A 27,796-nucleotide genomic window follows, 5' to 3' on the forward strand; every position below is an offset into this window, starting at 1 on the left:
GTAAATACATATACAGTGGAACTCATAAAGTGTTGTAGACACTCTTTAGAAATCTGGTGCTTCTTGGCGCAACAAATGTCAGTGCAGGTGACAGATTTGTGTACCCGATAGGAATTTGTTGCATGGAGGGGGGGGGGGGGCGTTGGGCTTGGCACTAAGGCTGGAGTGCACCTTTTCAGAAGACCTTGCAAAACTCTTGCAAGGCTTTCCTGACTTAAACTCTTCAGGCTTCAGGCTTAATTAGGCTGTTTAAAATGGGCCATACCACCAAAAACTGTCTTCTTGAATCCTCCCATCATGTCTTCTTCTTTTACTTCTGAACAGGTCTGTGGATTGGTGTTGGAATTGGACTGTGTTTTTTATTGCTTGAACTTGTCATCGCCTTCTTATGTCACTTCTGCAAAAGGTAAGTGAAGCACTGTTTCCTAATTTAGTGCTTTTATTAATGTAACTTTTAATAATAAAATCAGTCTCTGAGATCCAGACAAGCATCTATGCCTTCCATGGCAGGTACAACCTGGAGGAATGGTGTCATCAGCCAGCTGCAATCAGAAATGGCACAATCTGTCTCCTTTTGCATAGTGATCACTCAGACTGTAACAGTGCTGTTTTGTAGTGTAGCGCTCACCCCCGAAGGAGCCGCTGGTTGATTTTAAGGTCGGCCTACTAAGTTACTCTGGCGGTTCTAAGTTCTAGGGGTGTAGTTGTGAGAACAGTGGTAGTGAGCAAAGGTCCAGACAGCCAAATAAAAGGTTTTTAATGCTTTATTGTCCAGGCCAAACCCGGCCAACATCAACATGTATTGGGAAGGTCAAGGTTGATGAAGGAAAGAGAAGAGAACATTGCAGTATCAGGCCTGGATATTAAATGGAGCAGTCAATACTGCTCTGTATAGTACCAATTTTGTCGCCACTCTACTTGGAGTGGGTAAAATGCCTCCGGACAGACCTCTATAACAGGCCTGGCAGCCGAAGCGTCACTCTGAACTAGCTGGGAGGAACAGGTCTCTCTCACAGACCCGGCTTTAGGGCCTCTGCCACAGGCCAGTTTCAATAAAGGACTTAGGTGAATAAAGAGAGCGAATCCTCCGAGTTGACTTTCCTATATAGGCCCCCGGATGACAGCAAGCATACCTGTCAGTGGTCCGGACGCCCGATCCCACACTGGGATTCTCTCAACAGGTCATGGAACCCAGCGAAACACTGGGGTCCCTTTTTTCCTTAGGATGAGGTTCGATTCAGCTTTGGCCAGGTGGGCCGCGCTGGCGGGGTCCATGGATGCGCGTACCCTGAAGGTGGATACCGCACCTGGAACGGGAACCCCGCAATGATTTCTCAACACATGACCCCTGTCACAGATATACTCTCCCCCAGCATGCCCCGTGAGGGAAAACTCCTCCAATTGGCTGCTGGGGAAAACTCGCTCTGCCAGAACCCCTCTGGCGCCAACTGCCGGCAAGGTGTGGTATTGTACCCCTTGACCACAGACTGACCCAGTGGAGATTTCTGGGATGACAGAAGTCCCAAATTTAGACAAACCACGAATGGGAGCAAAGTAGCTCTCCCATTCCCACTAACTTTAGCGTAGTGCCCATGCTGAAAGCAAGGGGCGCTACAGTAGCGCATCACAATATTAGCATAAGAAATAAAGACTGATCTGTGAGAGACTAGCTAATTTTTTTTTTTTTTTTTGCAGTAATGGAGAAGTAATGTACAGTATTCATTATTAAGGGGTGCTGGGATTGTCTATGGATGCTGGCTACTGGGGGATCTGTTTCTGGTTTGGTGTAGTGTATGGGAACCTACTGTTGCAAAGGAGGAGTCTATTTTTGCTAGTTGGAGATCTATTGTTTCTCTGGGCGTCTTATGTTGTTTGGGGGGGGTCTATTGTTGCTGGGAGGTGAGGAGTTGTTCCTGGGGGTGTCTAATGTTGCTGGGGGGAGCTATTGTTGCTAGGGAGATTCTAATGTTAATGTGGGGGATCTATTGTTGATGGCAAGGATCTGTTGTTGCTGGGATGAGCTATTGTTGTGAGGGATCTATTTTTGCAAGGGGAATCTATAGTTTCTGGCTGAAGGGGATCAATTTTACTGCCTTTCTTGTTATCATTAACAAATTCCATACAAATTACTTAACACCACAAAATTATACTTGGTTCTGTACTCTCTAAAATGGGCAGTACTGGGAGGTGGATAGTGATGGAAAAAAGGGATGGTGCTTGGAGGTAAGAAGGTGGTGGAGACAAGGATTAACTCAGGGGAGGAGGAGTACTTGCACCTTTTCTCTGAAAAAAAAAAAAGCCCTTCATAAAGGACATTGCATGTGTGGTGTTACCTCCACAGGGACCATTTGATGTATTGGTTTCTCTGTTATTCTGCCTCGACTCATCCTCCTCAGCCTCACTGACACACCAGGTTAAGCAAATGGATACTGCACTGCTACTGGGAGCACAAATATAGATATTGTGCACACAACTAAGGTTCTGTATCAAAAAGCAAACATCATACTTGTTAGTGGTGAATGAACCCAATATATTGTCATCGGTTGCAGTAATTAGCAGTATGCACATAAATAAGTAAGTAAAGGATTGGGTCAATCCTAGTTCACTGAACAATATGTTCACTAGGCTATAGCAGCAAAGAATGTAGTTTAACCTTCAGCAGGCTAGCATTGGGGCCCAGTCTATACAGTCGTGCAATGAGTACTGTCCCAGTAAAGCCTGAATGCAGTAAACAATGCTGCTAGTAATATGGCCAATCCCTATGGGATCAGTCTCTGCCAGCACTCCCTAGGTCACTCTTAACCCCTTCAACGCCGCCTACAGTTTAACCCCTTCACTGCCAGTGTAATTTCTACAGTAATCAGTGCATTTTTATAGCACTGATCGCTGTAAAAATTACAGTGGTCCAAAAATGGTGTCAAAAGTGTCCGATGTGTCCGCCATAAAGTCACAGTCACGATATTACTAGTAAAAAAAGGTATTAATAAAAAGGCCTTAAAACTATCCCCTATTTTGTAGACGCTATAACTTTTGCGCAAACCAATCAATAAACGCTTATTGTGATTTTTTTTTACCAAAAATATGTAGAAGAATACGTATCGGCCTAAACTGTATAACTATATTTTGGGGGATATTTATTATAGCAAAAAGTAAAAAATATAAAAAAAAAATTCAAAATTGTCGCTCTATTTTTGTTTATAGCGCAACAAATAAAAAGCGCAGAGGTGATCAAATACCACCAAAAGAAAGCTTTATCTGTGAAAAAAAAATACGTAAATTTTGTTTGGGAGCCACGTCGCACGACTCGGTCTTTGGCCAGCCAAATGGTCCGGGCTTAAGTGGTTAAAGTAGAATTTCAGTCTAAACCTAACACAGTGGCTGGACAAGGTTGTACACATGGTATAAAAATGATACCCCTTTTCACTTTTGGGGGGCAGTACCACCACCAAGCATGACCCATTCAAGTGAATAAGGTCCATGCTGCAACTGCATGCAGTGCACATGGTTGCAGCTCAGTGGCCTGGGCTTTACAGGGTAAAAACAGGCAGTTAAGAGGTGACATAAAGGTGGAGATTTACTAAAACGTGTGCACACAGAGCTATGCATGGTAGCCAATAAGCTTTGATAAGAAAATGTTGAAGCTGATTGGTTACTATGCACAGCTGCACCAGATTTTGCACGCTCCAGTTTTATTAGATCTCTCCTTTTGGCTTCCAGCTGCCTGTCAAATGCAACCCAATCCCTCGTATTACCTCTTTAACCCTACTGTCAGACTTGGGCTCTTGAGGGGCTTATGGCAAGCATTGACCTAAATATAAATGCCTGAAATTGAACATATTGCAGTTACCATTCTTTTTATTATTCCCTTTATACTTTGTACTAGGAAATAGCTGAACTGAGGGGGATCGTTGTGGGCGTGGGCGACATAAACACTTTAATTTAAATGCACAAGGCTTATCGGTGTTCTAAGCATTTATACCTGAAATATCATGCGATAATTACCAAACATTCCAATTACGCTTTCCCTTAGATTCTGATATTAACATTGTAACGATTGGTGATCTTGTCAAAGTAGTTTTAGCCAAGCCAAGTCCCACAGGAACTATCTTCTAAAAGAGTTCAGCATTTGTTTGCTGCAAAGGATTCTTTTACTCCAGACACAAAATGTTCTTTATAAGAACATATAAAAATCAATACTCCACCACTTTCCAAGTTAACCTGCATGTGCCCCTTAAAACAGGGCACCAGTGTGCAACTCAACTCTGACGTGCGCCTCTGTTGCTGCAAAGTTACAAAATACTGCAGCTATGATGTCTGTTTTGAAACAAATATATATGGCAAATATATTTTATGGGTCCCGTTATAAAATCATAGTAAATACCCAATTCTCAAATCGATCTTCCTACTAGATACTTAAATAGAAATTGTAGTTTATCTGATTACATTTTGGGAGTTGCAATGCGATCCCTCACTCCTTGGAAGGGGACTGAGGGTTTTTTCCAAGCAATCATCCTCTCAGCTGCTATAAATATGTCATTTTTTTTCTGACGGGCGAATAGGCCCAGAATAGGGCAGTGCAACTTAGGCCGCGTACACACGATCAGTCAAAACCAATGAAAACGGACTGAAGGACCGTTTCATCGGTTAACCGATGAAGCTGACTGATGGTCTGATGTGCCCACACACCATCGGTTAAAAAAACGATCGTGTCAGAACGCGGTGACGTAAAACACACGACGTGCTGAAAAAAACGAAGTTCAATGCCTCCAAGCATGTGTCGACTTGATTCTGAGCATGCAAGGTTTTTTGACAGATGCTTTTGCATATTAACGATCGGTTTTGACCTATCGGTTAGGCGTCGATCGGTTCAATTTTAACGCAAGTTCTTTTTTTTTTTGACCGAAGGACACCGATGGGGCCCACACACGATCGGTTTGGACCGATGAAACAGACCTTCAGTCCGTTTTCATCGGTTTTCACTGATCGTGTGTACGCGGCCTAAGTGAATTTAGCCTCCTTCCGAGTATTTAAGTGTAACAAAGAATACAGCAGACCAAACACTCTGGACCAGAAGCCCACCAGTCGAGGGCAGGTCCACCAGATATGTAGAGCATCCCCACGATGGCCTCACCCGAAAGCAGCAATCACTATAAGTCCGATTAGCATAGGCAATATGGACTGGAACCCAATACCACCACAATAACACTTTGTACGCCGCCTCTAAAGTGGCAGTAATAAGTGAACATTTAGCAATGGAAAACCAGGCCTTGCTCCAATCTGCTGGGTCGATCTCCATGTCCAGATCTCACTACCTCTGAGCCACATAGGAAAGTGAAGTAATTCAATATTTTTTACTTTTTGCTATAATAAATATCCCCCAAAAATATATAAAAACATTTTTTTTCCTCAGCTTTGGCCGATATGTAATCTTCTATCTGTTTTTGGTAAAAAAAAAATCGCAATAAGCGTTTATCGATTGGTTTGCGCAAAATTTATAGCGTTTACAAAATAGGGTATAGTTTTATAGCATTTTTTTTTTACTACTAATGGCGGCGTTCAGTGATTTTTTCCATGACTGTGACATTATGGCGGACACATCGGACACTTTTGACACATTTTTGGGACCATTGTCATTTTCACAGCGAAAATGCTATAAAAATGCACTGAATACTGTGAAAATGACAATTGCAGTGAATTGGTTAACCACTAGGCGGCGCTGTAGGGGTTAAGTGTGACCTCATGTGTGTTTCTAACTGTAGGGGGCGGGCTGGTTGTGTGACGTCAGTGATTGTCGTTCCCTATATCAGGGAACAGACGATCACTGACATTGCCACAGAGAAGAACGGGGAAGGTTTGTTTACACTCACCTCTCCCCGTTCTTCAGCTCCTGTGACCCGATCGCGGGACACCAGCGGTGATCGGGTCCGCGGGTCCCGCAGGCGCGGTTACGGAGCTTCGGACCGGGTCGCGAGCATACCGCCGGCACGCTTGTGACCCACAGCTGGGCTCTTAAAGGGGACGTATATATACGTCCATGTGCCCATCCCTGCCATTCTGTCGACGTATATCGTCATGCGGCAGTCCTTAAGTAGTTAAGATAAAAAGCCTCAGTCCCCCTACTTACCAGAGCCCCCTCTCTGTCCAACGATGTCCACAAGTGTCTCGGCCATCCGAGACTCTCCCTCCTGATTGGCTGAGACACAGCAGCGGCGCCATTGGCTCCCACTGCTGTCACTCAAATTCAGTTAGCTAACTATGGAGAGAGAGGGGGCGGGGCTGGGGCTCCATGTCTGACTGCACACAGGGAGCTGTAACTCGGCTCGGGTGCCCCTATAGGAAGTTGCTTGCTGTGGGGGCACTCAACAAGAGGGAGGGGTGAGGAGCACCGAATAGGGACCCGAGAAGAGGAGGATCCGGGCTTCTCTGTGCAAATCCACTGCACAGAACAGATAAGATGACATGTTTGTTATTTTTATAGAAAAATCGCTTTAAAGAAAATTTGTTTTTGCCCAATTTGTACAGGGTGAATATACATGCAGATTTGCTGGGCGAATTCTTTTTTCTTGAAATAGGCTCCTTAATGCTTTCTTAATATGGTTCACAGCTGCCTAACAGCAGGATAATGGATTCTCTATGACCTGTTGGCTATAGCTCTGCTTGCTGTATAGCTCAGATGTCATAGGCTTTTCACACAAGTCTATGTATGTTATATTTGCATAAGAGGCAGAGACCCCCATTGAACAATTTTTCCGCGGGATGGGGGGTTCGGGGTTGCAGGCGCGAAGCACCACCTCCCTGAAATGAGTTTTTGCAGGTTGGGACGTCTGGTAATGCAGTGCTGCTCTGTTGTGTCTGGCATGTGTCACGTTGCACACAGTCGCTTGCTTGCTGGGAGTGGAAAGCAGGCGGAGCTCCATGGAAACCACAAGTTAGTTCACAAGGGTTAATGTCCCCATTTCGTCCCCTTTTCGTTCGTTAACGAAAAAAGCTTTGATGAAATTAACACTGTTCCATAGAACACTAGGGCTCCTCCTGAGCTTGCTAGAGGTTCCACAAACAGTGATCAACAGCGATCACAAGGGGGCAGTTGTCCACTAACATACAATTAAGGGGTCACTTCTCCACTGACCACTATTGTATGTTAGAACAGTGTTTCTCAACTCAAGTCCTCAAGGCGCCCCAACAGGTCATGTTTTCAGGATTTCCCTCAGATGAAACGACTGTGGTAATTACTAAGGCGCTGAAACTGATCAAATCACCTGTGCAAAATAATGGAAAACCTTTAAAACATGACCCGTTGGGGAGCCTTGAGGACTGGGGTTGAGAAACAGTGGGGTAGATTCACGTAGCTGCGCTTTAAGTTACGGCGACGCAGCATATTGTATTTACGCTACGCCGACGCAACTTACAGGAGCAAGTGCAGTATTCACAAAGCACTTGCTCCGTAAGTTGCGGCAGCGTAGCGTAAATGGGGCCGGCGTAAGCGCGCGGAATTCAAATGTGGAAGGGGGGCGTGTTTTATGTAAATCGATGATGACCTGACGTGATTGATGTTTTGTACGAACGGTGCATGTGCCGTCCGTGTACATATCCCAGTGTGCATTGCTCCCGAGTACGCCGCAACGGCGTATTGGTTTCGACGTGAACGGAAATTACGTCCAGCCCTATTCGCGAACGACTTACGCAAACGACGTAAAAAAAATTCAAATTTAGAAGCGGGAACGACGTCCATACTTAACATTGGCTGCGCCACCTAATAGCAGGAGCAACGTTACGACGAAAACGACTTATGCAAACGATGTTTTGGCGTATCTTGCTTTCTGAATACAGAAAGAAAATACGCCGGCACAGATTTGAATTTACGCAGCGTATTTATGGATACACCGGCGTAAATTCTCTCTGAATCCGGGCCACTGTGTTATGCCCCATACACACGATCGGAATTTCCAATGGAAAAAGTCCGATGGATTTTTTCCATCGGATTATACGATCGTGTGTAGCCCCATCAGAGTTTTTTCATCGGAAATTCCATATGTTCTATATTTTTTCTATGGAATTCTGTCGGAATTCCGATGTGATTTTGCCAGGCAAAAGCCAGATCATGTGTACGCGGCATTAGAGGGCACTAACCATTCGCATGGGCACTATGACTATTTGCTGTATTGTTTGTAGTAAAATTATCATCTTTGATTGTCAGCCCCATCCAGTGATCATAATTCGTTTTTCCTTGTATTACCTCAATAAAAAATACCACATTATAGCCACTAAATGGAGCTGACGATCATAGAAGATCATTTATTACAAACAATGCAGCAAACATTTGTGGTGCCTATGCGAATAGTTAACAAATTTGCACAGTGAAAGTTTTATACGTATACCCCTAAGTTACAGGACTATACAATTTATACTGGCTGAGTGGCTGCCTTTCTTTTCTGTTGTTCTTTTCATTTCAAGAATATTACTGAAAATTATTTTGTGGAGAGGGGTAGTAAAAATGATCTGCCTGGGGGCGTGTCCTGGCTATGGAGGAGTAAGGACGCGTGTGTCTGCCGCTCCGACTCACCGCCGCACCTAACCTGAGCTACAAGGGAGGATTGCCTGCCGTTTGTTCCCTGGCATGTCGCAGAAGATCCGGGCACCCCCGCAGACCCCTCGGGGAGACCGCTCGAGACAGGGACAGCTCGATTCTTTCCTCGTTGAGCCGACCAGAGGCGGCCGCGAGGCATCCAAGATGGCGCCGGCCGGGAGATCACAGAGCGCTGCCCCAGCCTCGCAGGCCCCGACGACCCGATCCCAGCTGCAACCGAGCTCCCCCGGGCCTTCTCCGTCGCTGGTGAGTGACCTGACGGCCCCGATCTCCCCGCACTCGCCCTCCTCTCTCCTGGGCCTCTCTGAGGAGCCTGACCCCCTGGAGGACGCAGACATCAGGCGCCATATTTGGGCCCTCCCCACCAAAGCCGACCTAGAGCGCTTTGCAGACCGGGTTGAGAAGGCCCTGAAAGAGGATGTGGCCCAATTAAAGGCGGACACTACCCATCTGGGCAATAGGGTAGAAGCCCTGGAGCAGAAGCTGGAAGATGTGCTCCCAGTCATCTCGCAGCTACAGGAGAAATGTTCGGTTCAGAGCCATCAAATTGAGGCCTTGCTGTGTCATTTAGATGACATGGAGAACCGCAGCCGAAGGGCGAATATCAGAATAAGGGGCCTGCCTGAAGCGACCGGAGCAAGGGATATAACCCCTACATTAGAAGACATATTTAAGGACATTTTGGGCCTGCCTGCTACGGCTGTGGTGGAGATTGACCGCGCACACAGAGCACTTAAACCACCGTCGCAAGACGTGAACAACCCGCGTGATGTCATCTGCAAACTCCATAAATACACACTTAAGGACCGTATAATGCAGAAGATGAGAGGTAAAACCCACTACGATTTTGATGGTGCCCGTCTGACATTTTACCAGGACATCTCAAGGCGCACCCTTATGCAGAGAAGGCTGCTGCGACCCCTTTTGGCGGCCTTACAAGACGCAGGCCTGACATATCGCTGGGGTTTCCCCTTCTATCTTCAAGCTACCAAAGATGGCAGAACTGTGACTCTCCGCACGAAGGATGATTTGCCACACTTCCTTTCGTCTCTTGACCTGGACCCGGTGGACTTCCCGGACTGGCGGACGTCGTCGGAGGTCCCTAACCTCGCCCTCCCGCCTTCGGGCCCCTGGCAAACGGCTAAACGCAGGAACCGCAGACGGAGACGGAGTCAACGCCTTTCCGAGTCCTCGCAAGGACCTGCTCCAGTTGGAGACTGATCCTCCTTTACTTCATCTCCGGCCGGAGATGCTTGATGATTCCTATACCGATGTGCCCATTCCCAACTGTTTGGGCTCCCTGTTGCCTATACCCCTTGGGACTGCCACCTTTGACACTTGGCTCCCTTTCCTCCCATACATACCGCTCCACGCCTGGTGCGGTGGCCGGTGGCGGACGACCCCTCCTTTCCCTCTTGTTGTGTTAGCCACGTTCCCCCAGTAGGCTACCCTTTTTTGTTTTTTGGGTACTGATCCCCTTTGGGATCTTGGACTAGGGTCCGGGCCCCCCCTCCGTTAAGGATCGAGGTCCCGGACAGGGTCCATAGTGACTTGGCTAGACTGTTTGGTCTCGGCCTTTCCCCCCCTCTCCCTTTATTTTTATTTTTCCTATATTTTTTACTGTTTTTTGCCGTGTTTACTATGCATTTCCTAACTATTGATGCTTGTCATTTTGTCTCCCCTTTTCCCACCCTTTCAACTATCCTTTTCTCCCTTTTCCTTCTCTCCTCCCCTTGCCCTTCTCCTACTCCTTTCTCTCCCAGGTGCGTCTTGCTGCTCCGCCTTCCACACCGTGCGCCCCGTATCTATCAGCGACTCCGTCCTCTCCGGACACGCCTATGGCCACCCTACAGGTAAGCTCCTACAATGTTAGAGGCTTATGCTCCCCCCACAAGCGCAGCAAGCTCTGGTGGGAGTTGAAGAGGCTCAAAACGCAGGTGGTCTTCCTGCAAGAGACCCACTTTACGCCACAGTCGCTTCCCAGGCTCCCTAAACACCTCTTTAGCCAGTGGTTTATTAGTACATCTCCAACCCCTAAATCCAGGGGTACCGCAATAGCTATACACAGGTCATGCCCCTTTCAGCCCACTGACACCCGAATAGACCCCCTAGGCCGCTACGTATTTCTGAAGGGCTCCCTGGCAGGGCACACCTACAAGTTCGCATCTATCTATGCCCCTAATGTTAATCAGCTGGGGTTCCTCGACACTATGTTGGAACGTTTGGGCGAGTTTAGAGAGGGCTCCCTGATCCTGGGAGGGGACTTCAATGTCAGCCCTGACCCCTTACTTGACACTTCTCATGCTAGACCCACACACTCCTACGCGTTCCTTAAACATTTCTGTAAGTCCCTCCAATCCCTCCTCCTGACGGATAGCTGGCGAACACTACACCCGTCTGACCGCGACTTTAGCTACTATTCTAAGGTACATGACGTCTACACCCGCATAGATCACCTGTACGTGGACCGGAACACCCTGGAGCTTTTGAGATCTGCCTCCATAGGACAGATCACCATCTCGGACCATGCGCCGGTGTCGGCGGTCTTTGCTTTACCCTCCGGTTCACGTCGGTCCTGGACATGGAGACTGAATGACAACCTATTAGACGACGCGGGGGTGGTGGGAGAAATCGCAGACACCCTGTCCCACTATTTTTCCGAGAATTCCACGGCTGACGTGAGTGAGGGCACGGTGTGGGAGGCCCATAAGGCCGTGATCAGGGGGGCATTGATTTCTCAAGGCTCCCGTCTGAAGCGAGAACGCATGGCGGACTTTCACAGGGTGTACACCGCCCTCCAGAAAGCTGAACTCGACCATAAAACGACGGGGGGCCCAGAGGCACTGCGTACCCTGACGGAGCTGCGGGAGCTGTTCCTGCGGCTTCTGGACAGGCAGACACACAAACGTTTCCGCCACATGTCCCATAGGTTCTACGAACATGGGAACAAGTGCGGTCGCATGCTAGCACGGGCGCTCCGGACACGAACGGCGCAGATGCATGTTCACAAATTAAATTCCCCTTCAGGGGCATCGACGGTGCTGTCCTCTAAAATCGCAGCGGGCTTTCGGGAGTACTACGCCGCTTTGTACGATTTGAACCCTGATCTCTCCTCCCCAGCGCGGGCCGCGAAATGTCAGGCGATTCGTGACTACCTGACCTCGTCGGCATTCCCCTCACTCACGGAAGACCAATCCTCAGCTTTAGAACAACCAATCACCCTGACTGAACTTAGATCGACTATTGGGTCTCTACCCGCTGGGAAGAGCCCGGGCCCAGACGGGTTTACCAAGGCATACTTTGCAACCTTTCTCTCCCACTTGGAAAACCCACTACTGCGCTACTTTAATTCTATAGCGGGGGGTACGGCAATTCCGTCGGAAGCTTTACTAGCCCATATTACCGTGATCCCCAAGGAGGGCAAGGATCCCGCCGCCCCACAGAGTTACCGCCCTATCTCGCGTCTTAACTTAGACGTGAAGATCCTAGCAAAAATTTTGGCCAATAGGCTCAAACACCTGTTGCCTGGACTTGTGCACCTTGATCAGACAGGCTTCATCCCGGGCAGGGAGGCGCGGGACAACTCCATACGGGCGGTCCAGCTCATTCACTGGGCCCGCTCTTGTGCAGACCCCCAGCCCTACCTCATCATCTCCACCGATGCCGAAAAGGCATTTGACCGGGTGGACTGGTCGTACCTGCAGGAGGTGCTTAAACACTTGGGCTTGGGCCCCCGTATGTTGGCGTCCGTCTTGGCTCTGTACTCTGATCCATGTGCACAGGTGAAGGTGAATGGTACCCTCTCCTCCCGCTTTCCCATCAGGAACGGCACGAGGCAGGGGTGCCCACTTTCACCCCTCCTCTTTGCTCTGGTACTGGAGCCCCTGCTCCGTACAGTTCGGGCTAATGGTGATATTAGGGGCTTGCAGGTTGGGAATATGGAACATAAACTCTCAGCTTACGCTGACGATGTTCTTTTCCATCTCGCGAACCCGCTGCTCTCGCTGCCGGTCCTGCTGAAGGAACTTAATCACTTTGGCACCCTATCCAATTTCAAAATAAATTTTGACAAATCGGAGATCCTCCCCATTAACCTGACCCCAGACTTAACAAACAGACTCAAGGCTGCCTTTCCCTTCTCGTGGGCCAACACATCCTTACGCTACCTGGGAGTGCGACTCACGGATAGGTATGAAGCCTTGTACAAGACAAACTTCCCCCCTTTGCTAGCTGCGATTAAGGATGATCTCACTAAGTGGACTCGCACTGCCTTCACCTGGTTTGGCCGGGTGAACGTGGTGAAGATGAACATTCTACCGCGCATCCTTTTCTATTTCCAGATGCTCCCGATTAGATTGCCTAGACTGTTCTTTGATCGCCTCTCTAGCATGCTGACTGAATTTATCTGGAGCGCGCGTAAGCCCCGAATAGCTCTCAAGACGTTAAAGCGCTCTAAGACAGAGGGTGGGCTGGGACTTCCTGACATTAGACGATATTATAGGGCAGTCGCTCTCCAAAGGATACTGAACTGGCGTTTCCACTCTCAATCGAAGCTCTGGGTATCCCTGGAGAAATGCCTTGCGGGGCGGAACCTATCGTATGCACCGTGGTTACAGCGGGAACACAGAGGTCTATCAGAGACAACCTCCCCATTGACGACCCATGTGCTCGCGCTCTGGGATAGATTAAACGCTTCGCTTAAATTGTCTCCCCCTGTGTCGCCGCTGGCCCCATTAGGTGGCTTCCTTTGGTTCCCTCCGGGGGAGCAAATGGCCTTTTTTGGGCCATGGGTGGAGGACGGGAACGCCAGCTGCGGGAACCTCATGAAAGACGGTAAGATTCTGGATTACGAGACCCTTCCGACGGGAAGACAGGGGCCACGGATGAATTTCTGGCGGTACAGGCAACTACACCACTTTTTTGAAAAACAGGGTCACAGGATAAGAGATCCCTCTTCTGTCACCCCGTTTGAGGGTCTGTTCATTACTGATGAGCCTACCCCACACCTGGTGTCTGAACTCTACCGTTTGCTGGGTTCTGCTGCCCCTCTGCCCGTGCCCGCCTACATACGGAAATGGGAGAGAGATATGGATCAGGTCCTTACGGACGCACAACTGACCCATCTATACTGCCTCACTCATTCTTCCTCTGTGGACTCTAAAACACAAGAGACAAATTTTAAACTATTGTCTCGCTGGTACCGTGTGCCGGCGGACTTGGCGTGTATTTACCCAACTGAGTCCGGGCTGTGTTGGCGTGGGTGCGGGCACAGGGGCACACTCATCCACATATGGTGGAGCTGCCCTCTGATTGAGCCCTTCTGGGCGGACGTTAAAGACCAGATACTGACGATCACCGGGGTTGACATACCCTTCTCTCCGGTGCACTTCCTTCTCCATGTCCCAACAATTCCTCTTAGTCACTATAAGAAAAGTGTAATTCCACACTTACTCAATGCGGCCAGGAGGTTGCTTCCGGTGTACTGGAGGCAGACTAGAGTACCTGGTCGCGAGGATTGGATACGGGCGGTAAGTGACATCGGAGAGGCTGAGAGATGGGTGGCGACCTGTCGCGACCGACAGGACCGACATATGGCTGTGTGGGCACCGTGGACAGACTTTGTCTCGGACCCTGTTTTTGTCCCCTCTAGTCTAGACGTGGCTTTGCTGGAACTGGCGGAGCCCTCCCTTAAGACTCGCAGGCTGCAAGCTCTCGCTGGGGAGCGACTGGATCCACCAGCACATGGCTAAGGAGATGGCCATCCGGCACTGATGTTTGTTGTTGGAGTGGGGCGCGCGGTGTGGAAGCGGACAGGTTTTATTCTTTCTTACTAACAAGGTACGCACTCTTCCTTTCTCTACTCTTCCCCTCTTTTTTTTTTTTTTTTTTCTCTCTCTCTTCCCCCCCTCTTCCCCTCTCCTCCCCTTTCTCCCTACATGTCTTACCTGTGCTCCTTCTTCTTCCCAGACCCTTATCTCCCTCTCACCCTCTCCCCTCCCAAAAGTCTGCTCCCCCCCTTTTTTATTGATACGGCTTGTGACCAGTGATGGAATGTTACTCCTTGAGAATATTGAGTGTGGTGATGGGCTAGTTCGAGCAAATTGTTAGATCTTGGTATACCCCATTGCCCGCCTGGGGGCCTTTGCCGATCCCTGGCCCTGACCCGGAGCTCACCTGGGGGTGGTGGGTGGTTAGTTGGAGGTCTCAGTACCCCCCCCCTCCGCCCCGGACGTGGGCTTCTGGTTCGGTTTTGAGCCCTATGGCTCGCCTGGGTTGGTAGGGCTCTCGCGCGGACCTCCCTCCTGGCTCATACCCGGGTTTGGGCGGTCCAGCGGACAGTTCTGCTCCTCCCCCTCTGAGATATCACACCTTAGATGCTCGTTCCCACACCATCTCTGTTTGTGGCCCATGTGGCCTCCATGTTGCAGGGGGGGCCGGGCCGGCCGCGGACGACCTTAGGGTGTTGGCTGCTGGACAAGCCCCCATGGCTGAGTTTACGTCTGACACTGGCGGCCCATACCTGCTCACACAATGTGCATTGTTTGATACATAGCTCCACTGTTTGGCGGCCCTGCGTGGCCAGATCTTTATGTAATAATAACCTGTTAGGTGTATCTGACTTTTGGCTTATACGCTCTTCCCCCTCCCCCTTTTATGTTTCTGTTTTCCATTTAATTTTTCAATAAATACTGATTATACAAAAAAAAAAATGATCTGCCTTGGGTGTCAATTAGCATTGCCACATTACTTATTTCCTAATTCACAACTTTGTTTAACTTATTGATCACAGTAATGTACCATGAGCTGTAGGGTTAACCATCTTTGTCAGGGGTTCCTCAAGACCTGAGAATTATTTAAAGGGTCTAAAGGATATAAAGGGGTGAAAAAGGTTGAGAAAGGCTGGTCTAAAATATTGATAAAGCAAAAAGGTAACATAGATTTGAAAGTATGCATGCATGCACTAATATTAATTTTCAATTTCAAAGCGTTTGCATTCAAAAACAGATACTTTGGTTCTGATTTAATGCGTATGTCACAGTGAAATGGAAGGGCCAGCACTCTAAGCCAATTAGGCTCTGTTGCAGTGCCAGTGTCAGGAACATGCTGAGAGGAGCAGAGGTATGATCTCATCAGTATGCTCCTGCACTCGTCCAATCAGTAGGCTGGGCTTGTGTTCTTGATTAAGCCATCCCGCTGCGAAGGAGATCCATGGCTTGGTTGCACTGCCTTGCAGGGATGTCTGGATCACAAAACCGATTGAACAGAATTACAACTGTAGCAGGTAACATAATTCCTGTATATGCATTTATTCAGTGTATTTTGCTGCTTGCCCGGAATTCAGCATTAAAGAAAGCTATATGATGCACACCTCTTGGCAAGTCTGTCATGAGGTCATTTACATAGCATAGAACAGTTTTGGACTCATGTTAAAATGACTCACCCCTTTAAAACTTCACAACCCTGTAATTAAAACTAATGTTTTTCCTCATTTTATTTTCCACTAGGAAACATAAAGGCGATATTACCCGTGGGTTTACCAATCCAAATTATGCAGGAGGCAGCATGACTTCAGAGAACGAGGTACATAAAATCTTTATCAGCCATTACAGTGCACTTGCTTTGAGCCATGGCAAAGCAGAACAGCAGAGCTCCCGCTCTTATTTATTCCTGGAATGTGTTTTTTGGTTAGTAAAAGGTAGAATTTTAATGTGCTTGTGTGTAATTGTCTATCCCATGAATATACAAATGCATACCGACTATATGGAAGTTTATTTACAAATACAGTACATTTGTTGATACAGTTAATATGTTAGAATCATTAACCTGTAGAAAAAGAAGACCTTGTATGAAAACATGATATTTTAGCTGCATAATCCACATTTCCCATTCTGGTTCATTTAGTAATTGAAATGCAAGGGTGTAACAATAGCTATTGCAGCCCACATAGACCTGTGGACATAGGAGGTGCCTATTATTTAGGTCGGCAACCATTGTCTGTTAGGCCGCGTACACACGGTCGTTCCAAACCGATGAGAATGGTCCGACGGGCCATTTCCATCGGTTCACCGCTGAAGTGGCCTGATGGTCTGATGTGCGTACACACCATCGTTCCAAAAACCGATCGGGTCAGAACGCGGTGATGTCAAACACACAACGTGCTGAATAAAACGAAGTTCAATGCTTCCAAGCATGCGTCGACTTGATTCTGAGCATGGTTTTGAACCGATGCTTTCTGTACTAACCATCGGTTTGGACCGATCGGGCAGCGGGCCATCGGTTCGATTTTGAAGCATGTTTTAAAATTTTGGACCGAAGGAAAACAGACCGATGGGCTATACACGGTCGGTTTGGACCGATGAAACTGAACCTCTGTCCATTCTCATCGGTTTTGTCCGACCGTGTGTACGCGGCCTAAGGCTTTTTGGCTCCTCTGCCCCCTTGCCATAACAAGCTTTATTAACCCAACTTTGGTTTCTCTTTTCCTGTCCTCCATTAAAGCAAAGCCCAAAACCTTAATCTTCACTGGCATGATGTGTATAACCCTACATATTGGGATGGGTGTTACTAAAAGGTCTGGATTTACGCAGGGGACAGGCCTATGTTTAACTTTGCTGGAGTTGAGTGAAGCTCCTTGTCTTCTCTCCATTTCATTTTTAGTGTTTCTCCAGATGACGGGGCAGGTTGTAGCAAATTGATCAGATTACTTTGAATCGATCCACCTTGTCGCTCCCTTTTTATGTGTAAGAGGGTGAAAGAGGAGAAGTGGGGCAATATCGCTTTCAGTGGGTAAAAGGGTTGGGTGGGTGGCGTGACATAAGTAGTAAGGAACCCCATCAACATTATGCTATGCAGACCCATGGTTTGAAATGAGACCTTTGATAAAAAAAATATGTTTTTTGGTCTAATGAGTGTGACCTTTTGCACTTTATAGTACTCTTTCAGTTTAGTATTTAGAGGATGCCATGCTGCTAAAATCCTGTGTTGATGGGCTTTTGTTTGCTACAGAACTGAAGCTTGAAGCAAGTTAATGCAACTTAGAACGAGATCAAATATACCTGTCAATGAAGCAGCATTTGCCCATAAACACAACCCCAAAGCATGTCAACACTTTTCCGAAGACATCCCAGTTATGGAACATCAGATATATTTGTCTGATGGTTACAGCACATGTGATGTCAGTTTTCTATCTTCTCCCCCAGCCAAAAAGCTGCAGCACAGATGTCTGTCAGTCTAATGTAAACTGACTTTTCCCAAACTGGTCCTACCCTGGGTACAGGTAGGGCCAGTAAGTCCAGTCAACAAGTCTAACTTTTCCCTCTGTGTTCCCTATAATCTAAAGCAGGGCCAATGTACTGTCCTTCAGGCTTTAGGGGGGTGGGCTGTGGCCAGTGGGAGTAGCATGGATCAGTGCCCCATCATTTGTTGTAATGGGAAGAATAGTGCCCAACTGTTTATATCATCTAGAAGAATAGTGGCCCATCAATGGTATCAGTAGGAGGAATGCTCATCATTGGTGTCAGGTGGTGGAATAGTGCCCCAAGGGCCAGATAAAGGCAAGCAAAGGGCCATATCCGGCCCCTGGACAGCAGTGTGGAGACAACTTGTCTAAAGTAAAGCTAAACTCAAGGTGTAGGAGTATGGCGTTCTCATAGTAGCCATAGGAGAAATGGCCCACTGACAGGACACGTATACAGACATTCGTACAAGAAGCAAGGGACTTACAGTATATAGAGTGCTTATTTACAGTTTAATCAGTGACATTTATGTTAATCTCAGTGTGTTAGGCCTTGTACACATGGTCGGACCAAACCGATGAGAATGGTCCGACGGACCGTTTTCATCGGTTCACCGCTGAAGTGGTCTGATGTGCGTACACACAATCGTTCCAAAAACCGATCGGGTCAGAACGCGGTGACGTCAAACACATGACGTGCTGGATAAAACGAAGTTCAATGCTTCCAAGCATGCGTCGACTTGATTCTGAGCATGCGCGGGTTTTGAACCGATGCTTTCTGTATTAACCATCGGTTTGGACCGATCGGGCAACGGTCCATCGGTTCGGTTTTAAAGCATGTTTTAAAATTTTGGACCGCAGGAAAACAGACTGATGGTCTATACACACGGTCGGTTTGGACCGATAAAACTGAACCTCGGTCCATTCTCATCGGTTTGGTCCGACCGTGTGTACAAGGCCTTACAGTTTTCTCTCTCCGATGTTCTTTGCATGCTGGAAGCTCTTAGACAAGTTTCTGTCCTTATTTCACCCAGAGTTCTGCTAGACAGCAAACTAAAATACCTGGAGACAGCTGTTCTAGACTTCCATTAGGACTTGTTCCGAGGTCTGTTCTGCAAGGAGCTATTTTTTCTCCTATCAGACAGTCCCAGACAGCTCTCCAAATGAAATATTTACACATTTTAGGATATTTATCCCTTTTTTCTTGCATTAAAATTAACTATTTTCAGTATTGTGATTGTCATTGGTATACTAAATGCATGTATATGATTTTCTTTATAGTTTTTTGAAACTGAGCACCCCAATGTTCACATCAGTGTTTTTCCATGGACATCTACCCACAAGGTAGGTTTCTCACATTTTTATCTATCTATGGTAATCTTTTCTTCTATTTGTATTTTTTATCTAACACTTTGCTCACGTAAAGTGAAAGATGAATAGTCCTGTCAAAACATGCATTTTATTTTCCTCGTGAATACTTGAAGGATAAGTGATATGTTTCTTATGTCTTCGAAAATTGGGACAAGATCTGTGTGCTTTATTTCCCACGTTTGCACACCTGGAGCAACCATATTGAAGAGTTCCTACTCTGCCTGTTGTATTTTTTATTTATAGTCTGCCTAATATCAAAAAAGAAGTGGAAACACCCAAAGGGCTAGGTTAGAGAACAATCTATACCCCAGGGACAATCTTTTCCTTATGTAAACATGGATGTTGGACAGTTTAAACCCCCACAGTTGAGGACCATGAATCAAGTCCTTTTGGCATCTGGGCACCTTGCACTGTTGCATAACTGTTGGTACCCAATGCAGTCTCCAGAACAGTTCACGCTCACAGGGATTAATTTAGGGTCATTACTCCACAAGCCCCAGGGCTGCTGCTACCTGACCAGCTCCCTTGTGGTGAAGTTCTGCAGCCAGCTTCAAGCAGAGTCCATCCAGGCCCTCGACCCTGACACCGCTGAAGCATCTAACTCAGCTGTACAGTCCATAGACTGCCCAAGCACATCAGACCCTTTGGCTCAAGATCCCTGCTAGGAAAAAGGAACCCTGCTCTCGGGTTTCTCAGACTATTTATCATCATTCCAGCCCCCTTCTCTACACTCCTCTCCAGGAATCGCTGGAGCATAATAAATATTCAGGCTGGTTGTTTTGAACCTCCTGCCGTAAACTCCGGAAGCTTCTCCCAGAGCCAGAGGAAGCAATCAAACTCTGTCTGTGAAACCCTGAACAGGCCAGAACAAACAATTACTACTCCCTTGATTACAGAAGGAGCCAAACTAAATTTACCTAGCATCCATTGCTAGGAGGGTGCTACAATGTCTTCTATTATGTATTACAGGTATTTATAAGGAGCTTACAAAGACCAATACTAGGGCCAATTGAGATAGGAGCAACGAAACCTGCCAGTATGTCCTTCAAGTGTGGGAAGAAACCCATGCAAGCACAGGGAGAACCTGAAAACTTCAAGTAGTATCTTGGTTGGGATTAAAACCAAGGACCCTAGCGCTGCAAGGAAGGAATATTATGTTGCCTTCTCTGATTAAAGGGGTTGTAAAGGTTGTTTTTTTTATTTTCTAAATAGGTTCCTTTAAAGGGGAGGTTCACCGTATAAAAAATTTCTAACACTACATCCAGCCCAGTTCTGCGTAAAAAATTACACTGACCTTTTTTTTTTTCCGCCGTAGATAGCGTTTAGCCTTAGAATTCACCGCGGCTTCCGTTTATGGAATCCCGCGGGAGTGGGCGTTCCGATTGACATGCCAATTGATTGACATGCTAAACGACGGCGCACACAGCTCGTCACGACTTCCCGAAGGAAGCTCGGGTCGGCTCGGCTCTATTCGGCGCCTGCGCACCAGTGCCGAATAGAGCCGACCCGAGCTTCTTTCGGGAAGTCGTGACGCGCTGTGTGCGCCGTCGTTTAGCATGTCAATCAATTGGCATGTCAATAGGAACGCCCACTCCCGCGGGATTCCCTACCCGGAAGCCGCAGTGAATTCTAAGGTTAAACGCTATCTACGGCGAAAAAAAAAAAAAGGTCAGTATAATTTTATTTGCAGAACTGGGCTGGATGTAGTGTTAGAAATTTTTTATAGGGTGAACCTCCACTTTAAGCTAGTGCATTGTTGGTTCACTTACCTTTTCCTTCCATTCCCCTGCTAACTGTTTTTTTTTTTTTCGTTGTCTGAATTTCTCACTTCCTGTTCCTCCTCAGTAAGCTTGCCCCCATCATCCGAGCCATTCTGGCTGGGGGTTAGTCAGCCAGAACAGCTTACTGAGGAGGAACAGTAAGTGAGAAATTCAGACAAAGAAAACAAAGAAAAAAAACATTTAGAAGGGAAATCGAAAGAAAAGGTAAGTGAACCAACAATGCACTAGCTTAAAGTAACCTATTTAGAAAATAAAAAACAAACCTTTACAACCCCTTAAAGTTTAATTTTGTTACTGGTGCCTGACTTTTCTCAAGCCCGAGGCTAAGCCCTGCCAACTGCCATTCTCCTGTCCTATAAGACTGTCCCAGGAACCTGTGAGGCCCCGAGAAACTCGACGGGCAAAACACATCGTTTTGCTCGTCGAGTTCCTTGTGAAGCCGCCGAGGATCTCGGCAAACCAAGTTTCCCCATTGACTAACGAGGAAATAGAGAACATGTTCTCTATTTGGCTTGTCGAGTTCCTCGTTGGTTTCCTCGGCCAAAAGTGTACACACGACCGGTTTCCTCGGCAGAATACGGCTCCCATCAAGTTTCTGGCCGAATTCTGCCGAGAAACTCGGTCGTGTGTACGGGGCCTCAGGGCATTCGTTTTGGACTGTGAAGGGTGGCAGAAACCAACAAAATGCAACGATTCACTGCCATATTTAGAAAACCTGGAAAAAAAGGCCAAACATGGCAAGATCCCGAGGCACAGAAAATATAATGAGTATAATATAAGATGCTGATAGTAATAACAGGTTTCTAGGCTCACTTTCTCCTCCTTCAGTGCTGTACAAGTGTTCTTAGCTAAAACTGAAAATTTCCTTCAATCAGCCGCGCTTTGACAGGCTATTCCTCTGGAATACAAATAAAAGAACTGAGAGGGTGTGCTTGCCATTGTCTGCACAGTACCACAGAGACATGAGGCTTCGTACGATACAAGATCTGCATTTCATAGTTTTACCTGGCTCGTCTCTGATGTTCTCCTTCTCTCGCCTGTTTGCATGAATGTTAGACTGTGAATCATAATTGAAAAGGCAACTAGGGAATTGCTTCCAGCACACAGATTAGAAACAAGAACTTGAAGGTTTGAGCAAGAAGAGGGAGAGATTTTTATCTGAAGAGGGACAGGCATGGTAGTTATGGTCACTTAGTCAGCAAATTACGCTGTACTGTAAAATAATAAACCACTTGTGAAATGAAGAAATACATAATAATAAATCATAAAAGGTCAAGGGAGCAGCAACTTAGCAAGCCCCTGTAGACTTCTTTGCCACGGATAAAGATTACCTAGAAATTAAGGTTGTACCGATATCGGTATCAGTGGCAATACTAAGTATCGGTACTTGTGCAAATGTTCTGATACCTGAAACCAATACTTTCAGGCTCGGTTCTCTCATCTGTCAGTGGGATTCCTCCACTGAAATGTAAGAAAAAAATGGCAATTATCGGTTGTTAAGGAGCAGGGGCCGTCGCATCAGTGAGGTTCCCCTGTTGACAGCTGAAGTGTAAACTAAATCCAGAAATTGGAGCTGTCAAAAAAAAACAGCTGGGCAATGTTTATCAACAACATTGCTCAGCCATTGAAACAGAAAGATAAACGGAAACATTGGGTGTTATTTACGAAAAGGAAAATCCACTTTGCACTACAAGTGCAAACTACTAGGTAGATTCAGAAAGAGTTAGGCCGGCTTATCTACAGATAAGCCGACCTAACTCTGAATCTAAGCCGATCTATGTTTAAGTGTATTCTCTAACAGAGATACACTTAAACATATCTAAGATAGGACGGCGCAAGCCGTCCTATCTTAGATTGCAATGTTTAGGCTGACCGCTAGGTGGCGCTTTCATTGCGGCCGGCGTAGATTATGTAAATGAGCTTGTACGCCGATTCACGAACGTACGCACGGCCGCCGCAGTCGAATTACGTAGTTTCCGTAAGAGATAGGCCGCCTAAAGTTAGAGCTATGCTCTAGTGGCCTAGCCAATGTTAAGTATGGCCGCCGTTCCCGCCGCGAAATTCGAAATTTTAACGTTGTTTGCCTAAGTCGTCCGCGAATCGGGATTTACGTCGTTTACGTCCACGTCAAAATCAATAGGCCCGTACGGCATACTTAGCCGCAATGCGCACTGAGAAATGTAGGCACCTGGCGCATGCGCAGTAGCAAAAAACGTCAAAAAACTTGAGGTCAAGCCTCATTTCCATACAATACGCCCCCCTCCAACCAATTTGAATTAGGCACCCTTACACCCGCTCGTTTGAGGCTACGCCGCTGTAGATTAGCAGGTAAGTTGATTTAGAATCATTACTAGCCTAGCTAATTTACGGCGGTGTAGCCTAAACAGGCTAGGCTACGCCGCCGCAACTATAAGCCAATGTACCTGTACAAGCAAATAGCACTTGAAATTGCACTGAAAGTGCACTTGGAAGTGCAGTTGATGTAAATCTGAAGGGTAGATCTAAAATGAGGGGAAGCGCTGCTAATTTTGTCATCCAATCATGTGCAAGCTAAAATGCTGTTTTTTATTATCCTTGCATGTCTCCCTCGGATCTACAGCGACTGCACTTCTAAGTGCACTTTCAGTGCAATTTCAAGTGCACTAAGCACTTGTAGTACAAAGTGGATTTGCCTTTCGTAAATAACCCCCATTGTCTCTTTTTGTTTATACATCTACAGATCAAAGGGATGAGCTTCTTGCCATGGCCATTTCTGACACTTATACCGCGTACACACGACCGTTTTTCGGGTTGTAAAAAATGACGATTTTAGGGGTCTAGAAAAAACAAAGTTTTTTCAACCCGATCGTTAAAACGGCCTTGCCTACACACGATCGTGAAAAAAAAATGCTCTAGCAAAGCGCGGTGACGTACAACACGTACGATGGCACTATAAATGGGAAGTTCTATTCGGATGACACCACCCTTTGGGCTGCTTTTGCTGATTTCGTGTTAGTAAAAGACGATTTGCGCTTTTCAGTCTTACAGCGTGATGAATGTGCTTACTTCATTACGAACGCTAGTTTTACCAGAACGAGCGCTCCCAACTCATAACTTGCTTCTGAGCATGCGCGTTTTTTTCACGTCGTTAAAGCCCACACACGATCAGTTTTTACAGCGTTAAAAACGAAGTGAAAAATCAGAGCATGTTCTAAATTTTTAATGCCCATTTTTTACATCGTGAAAAATGCTCTGAAGCCCACACATGATCGTTTTTAACCACTTAAGGACCGGACCAATATGCTGCTAAATGACCCAAGGGGTTTTTACATTTCGGCACTGCGTCGCTTTAACAGACAATTGCGCGATCGTGCCACGTGGCTCCCAAACAAAATTTGCGTCCTTATCTTCCCACTAATAGAGCTTTCTTTTGGTGGCATTTGATCGCCTCTGCGATTTTAATTTTTTGCGCTATATACAAAAATAGAGCGACATATTTGAAAAAAAACAATATTTTTTACTTTTTGTTAGAAGAAAATCAAATAAACTAAATTTTAGTCAAACATTTAGACCAAAATTTATTCAGCCACATGTCTTTAGTAAAAAAAAATCACAATAAAAAAAAAATAGCTACCTAGCGGGAACAGCGACACTAATACAGCGATCAGAAAAATTATCGCTTAGTGACACTGGCAATAGGGAGTAAAAGGGTTAACTAGGGCGGTGATCAAGGGGTTAAAACTTTATTAGGGGGGGTACGGGGGCTACCCTGAACCTAACACTAACTACCTGTCACACTGCCTGTCACACTGACACTAAATGCAGTGATCAGTACATATATGATCACTGCATTCAGTGACACTGTAACAGGGGGGTGGGGGGGGGGGTGTGATCGCAAGGGGTTAATGTGCCTGTGTGTCCTGGTGTCAGTGTAGTGTTGTGCAGACTCACTATGCGATGTGATCTCTCCTCAGCGGCGGTTGAAAATACCGCCGAGAGGAGAGATCACATCACTTCCCTCTTCCTGTGTTTACACAGGCAGAGGAAGTGACACACGGAGGAGCACGCGGATTGGCTGAGAGCGATCCGGAGGGGGCGGACAAAAACAAACAGCCGCCCCCTCATCCCGGATCGCTCGGACAGCCACGGGGACCGCCGCAGGTACCGGGGGGGGTCCCAATTGGACCCCCGACCCACGTCTAGGCAGGGACGTACAGGTACGCCAATGTGCCTGTACGTGCCATTCTGCCGACGTATATGTACATGCGGCGGTCCGCAAGTGGTTAATGACATAAAAAAAACGTCATTTTTTACAAGACTGCAAGTTTAGACTTGAAGGACCGGTACGACTCTGGATGTCAAGCGCCTTGAGGCGATTAAGTTCGCATTTGCTGCGCTATATAAGTCACTCACTCACTCACTCACTCAGACTGCAGTCAGTCAGATTGGAGGACAGTAGGAGACACATCAGCTCAGCAAGTTTTGTATTTCTATTCATTCCTACTTTTAATTTACTTTGTTGTTCCTTTCTTTATCTTCTAGACTTCCAAGAAAGCACTGAAGGCCGATTCATTCTCCAACCCACTGTACGGGAAGGAGTCGGAAGCCTAATTTCCATGCTGTCGTCATCTTGTGTGCTGAAATGTCCTAGAGATAAATTATAATTTAATCCACAGCCTCTGTGATTGTTGGTATAACTCGTTATTAAAGAGAGGCAATAGCAGGAAATAAACGCTTTTGGAGATAGGTGAATTAATTTGTGTCACCCACTCACATACAACACCTATAGCTAAACACCGTTCTGGCAAAGCCTGTAAAAGAAAGAAATTGCAGAGTTTGCCGCATTCTACCCTTCTTTTCACGTCCTCCTTATAAAAGTGAAGATGAAAATGTATAAAGTGGCATGTGAAAGTGTTGAATGGAACTGGTCTAGTTTTTAAGGATAGCTAGCTGTATGTTTTGTTCATGACTGAGTTATTGCAGATATTACGGCTGCTTTAACCTTTTAAAACCCCAACCCTCTACTTGAGATCCCACAATCAACAGGCGAAAACAGTTTTTTTTCTTTTGGATTTGAAGAGGCCATAGCAGCCATTTTATTATACAATAAAATACAACTTTATTATCAAAATGTATCTTTATTCTTCTTTTTAAATATCTGAACATTAATGACCACAATTTCAGTGCAGTAACTAACCTCCCCACTATGCCAGGTCCTTTAAGGTTTATGAACAAATCAACCCTAAGATTTTTTTTTATATATATAGCAGCTAGACGTTGCAAGTAGTTCCCACCTTGGTGGAATGGGTTGAAGCCAATGAATAACATTATGCATAGCTCCCAACTGTCCCTGATTTTGAGAGACGGTCCCTGATTTGGAGTAATGTCCCTCTGTCCCTCATTCCTCCTCATTTGTCCCTCATTTTGTTCTGATCTATATAGATTTATATGAAATGAACTTTTTATCGATGAAAAAGTGTTTTCCAGCCCTAAACCTTTCATCAGATTTCTTAAAGCGGGAGTTCACCCAATTATATATTTTTTTATCTTTTCCCCTTAGATTCCTGCTCGTTTTGTCTAGGGGAATCGGCTAGTTGTTTTAAAATATGATCCGTACTTACCGTTTTCGAGATGCATCTTCTCCGTTGCTTCCGAGTATGGGTCTTCGGGCATTCCTTCTTGATTGACAGTCTTCCGAGAGGCTTCCGACGGTCGCATCCATCGCGTCACTAGTAGCCGAAAGAAGCCGAACGTCGGTGCGGCTCTATACTGCGCCTGCGCACCGACGTTCGGCTTCTTTCGGAAAATCGTGACGCGATGGATGCGACCGTCGGAAGCCTCTCGGAAGACTGTCAATCAAAATAGGAACGCCCAGTCCCGCAGCCCATACCCGGAAGCGGCGGAGAAGATGCATCTCGTAAACGGTAAGTACGGATCATATTTTAAAACAACTAGCCGATTCCCCTAGACAAAACGAGCATCCATCTAGGGGGAAATAGTGTCATGTGCGGGTGAACCTCCGCTTTAATTGCTGAATTTGTAAATTGCAAAAGAAAATATAAAGGAATAGTGAGTCTATCCAATCTTGTTTTTTGTGTACAATTCTCCTTTAAGGGGGCGTGGCATGGGGTGTGTCCTATGCCTACATACTTTTGCTGATAGGTGTCCCTCATTCCCATCTCAAAAAGTTGTGTGCATGGAACAATTAATGGCACTTGACACTGATAGAACAGAACATGTCACTGCCAAACCTCTCTACCTCGTCCAATCAGAGAACACATTGCATGCATTAAAGCGGTAGTAAACCCGCTGCCGCTTTTTTTTTTTTCACACCTGAAAAGCAAAAGCCATAATGAGCTAGTATGCACCGCATACTAGCTCGTTATGAAATACTGACCTTGGAACGAGTGTGAGGAACCTACCTGGTCCACGCCGAGGGAGATGTCATCTTGCCTCGGCGTGTCTTCCGGGTATTGCTGCTCCAGCGCTGTGATTGGCTGGAGCGGGAGACTTCTTTCCGGCAAGGTCCGGCGGCTGCCAGCCTTTAGCCAAGGATCTCCGCTGCGCATGCGCCGCTGCAGTGTGATGTAGGGAGCTGCCAAGCACCATTGTGTCTCTGTGTGTCCTGTTTAGATTTCCCGATACTTCATTTGTTATGTCGGTCCAGCATCCACGGCATGTTTTTCTTTGTCGTATGTCTTGTGGGGGTTTAACTGGATTGTAGCTGAATTCTTTGTAGTGATGAGCAGTAACGTAGCATGCCTTGCAGTTTTTTCCTATTGAACCCGCGTTACAGTAGTTTAGTGAATCAGAATTATACATATAATACCAAGTCGAGTGCAG

General features: G+C 46.5%; 1 protein-coding gene across 1 annotated transcript in view; it reads left to right on the forward strand.

The window, feature by feature from the left end:
* MALRD1 (MAM and LDL receptor class A domain containing 1) overlaps positions 1–26,084 on the forward strand; it is a 529,217-nt gene extending 503,133 nt beyond the window's left edge. The window contains exons 38-41 of the mRNA XM_040352491.1: positions 325–406; positions 16,093–16,168; positions 19,104–19,166; positions 25,496–26,084. Of these exons, the coding sequence (XP_040208425.1) occupies positions 325–406; positions 16,093–16,168; positions 19,104–19,166; positions 25,496–25,564 (290 nt within the window). The 3' untranslated portion in view covers positions 25,565–26,084. The remainder of the gene's footprint in view (positions 1–324; positions 407–16,092; positions 16,169–19,103; positions 19,167–25,495) is intronic.
* Positions 26,085–27,796: the final 1,712 nt, after the last annotated feature.

Source organism: Rana temporaria, chromosome 5, assembly GCF_905171775.1.
Source record: "Rana temporaria chromosome 5, aRanTem1.1, whole genome shotgun sequence".
In the NCBI taxonomy this organism is placed as follows: domain Eukaryota; kingdom Metazoa; phylum Chordata; class Amphibia; order Anura; family Ranidae; genus Rana; species Rana temporaria.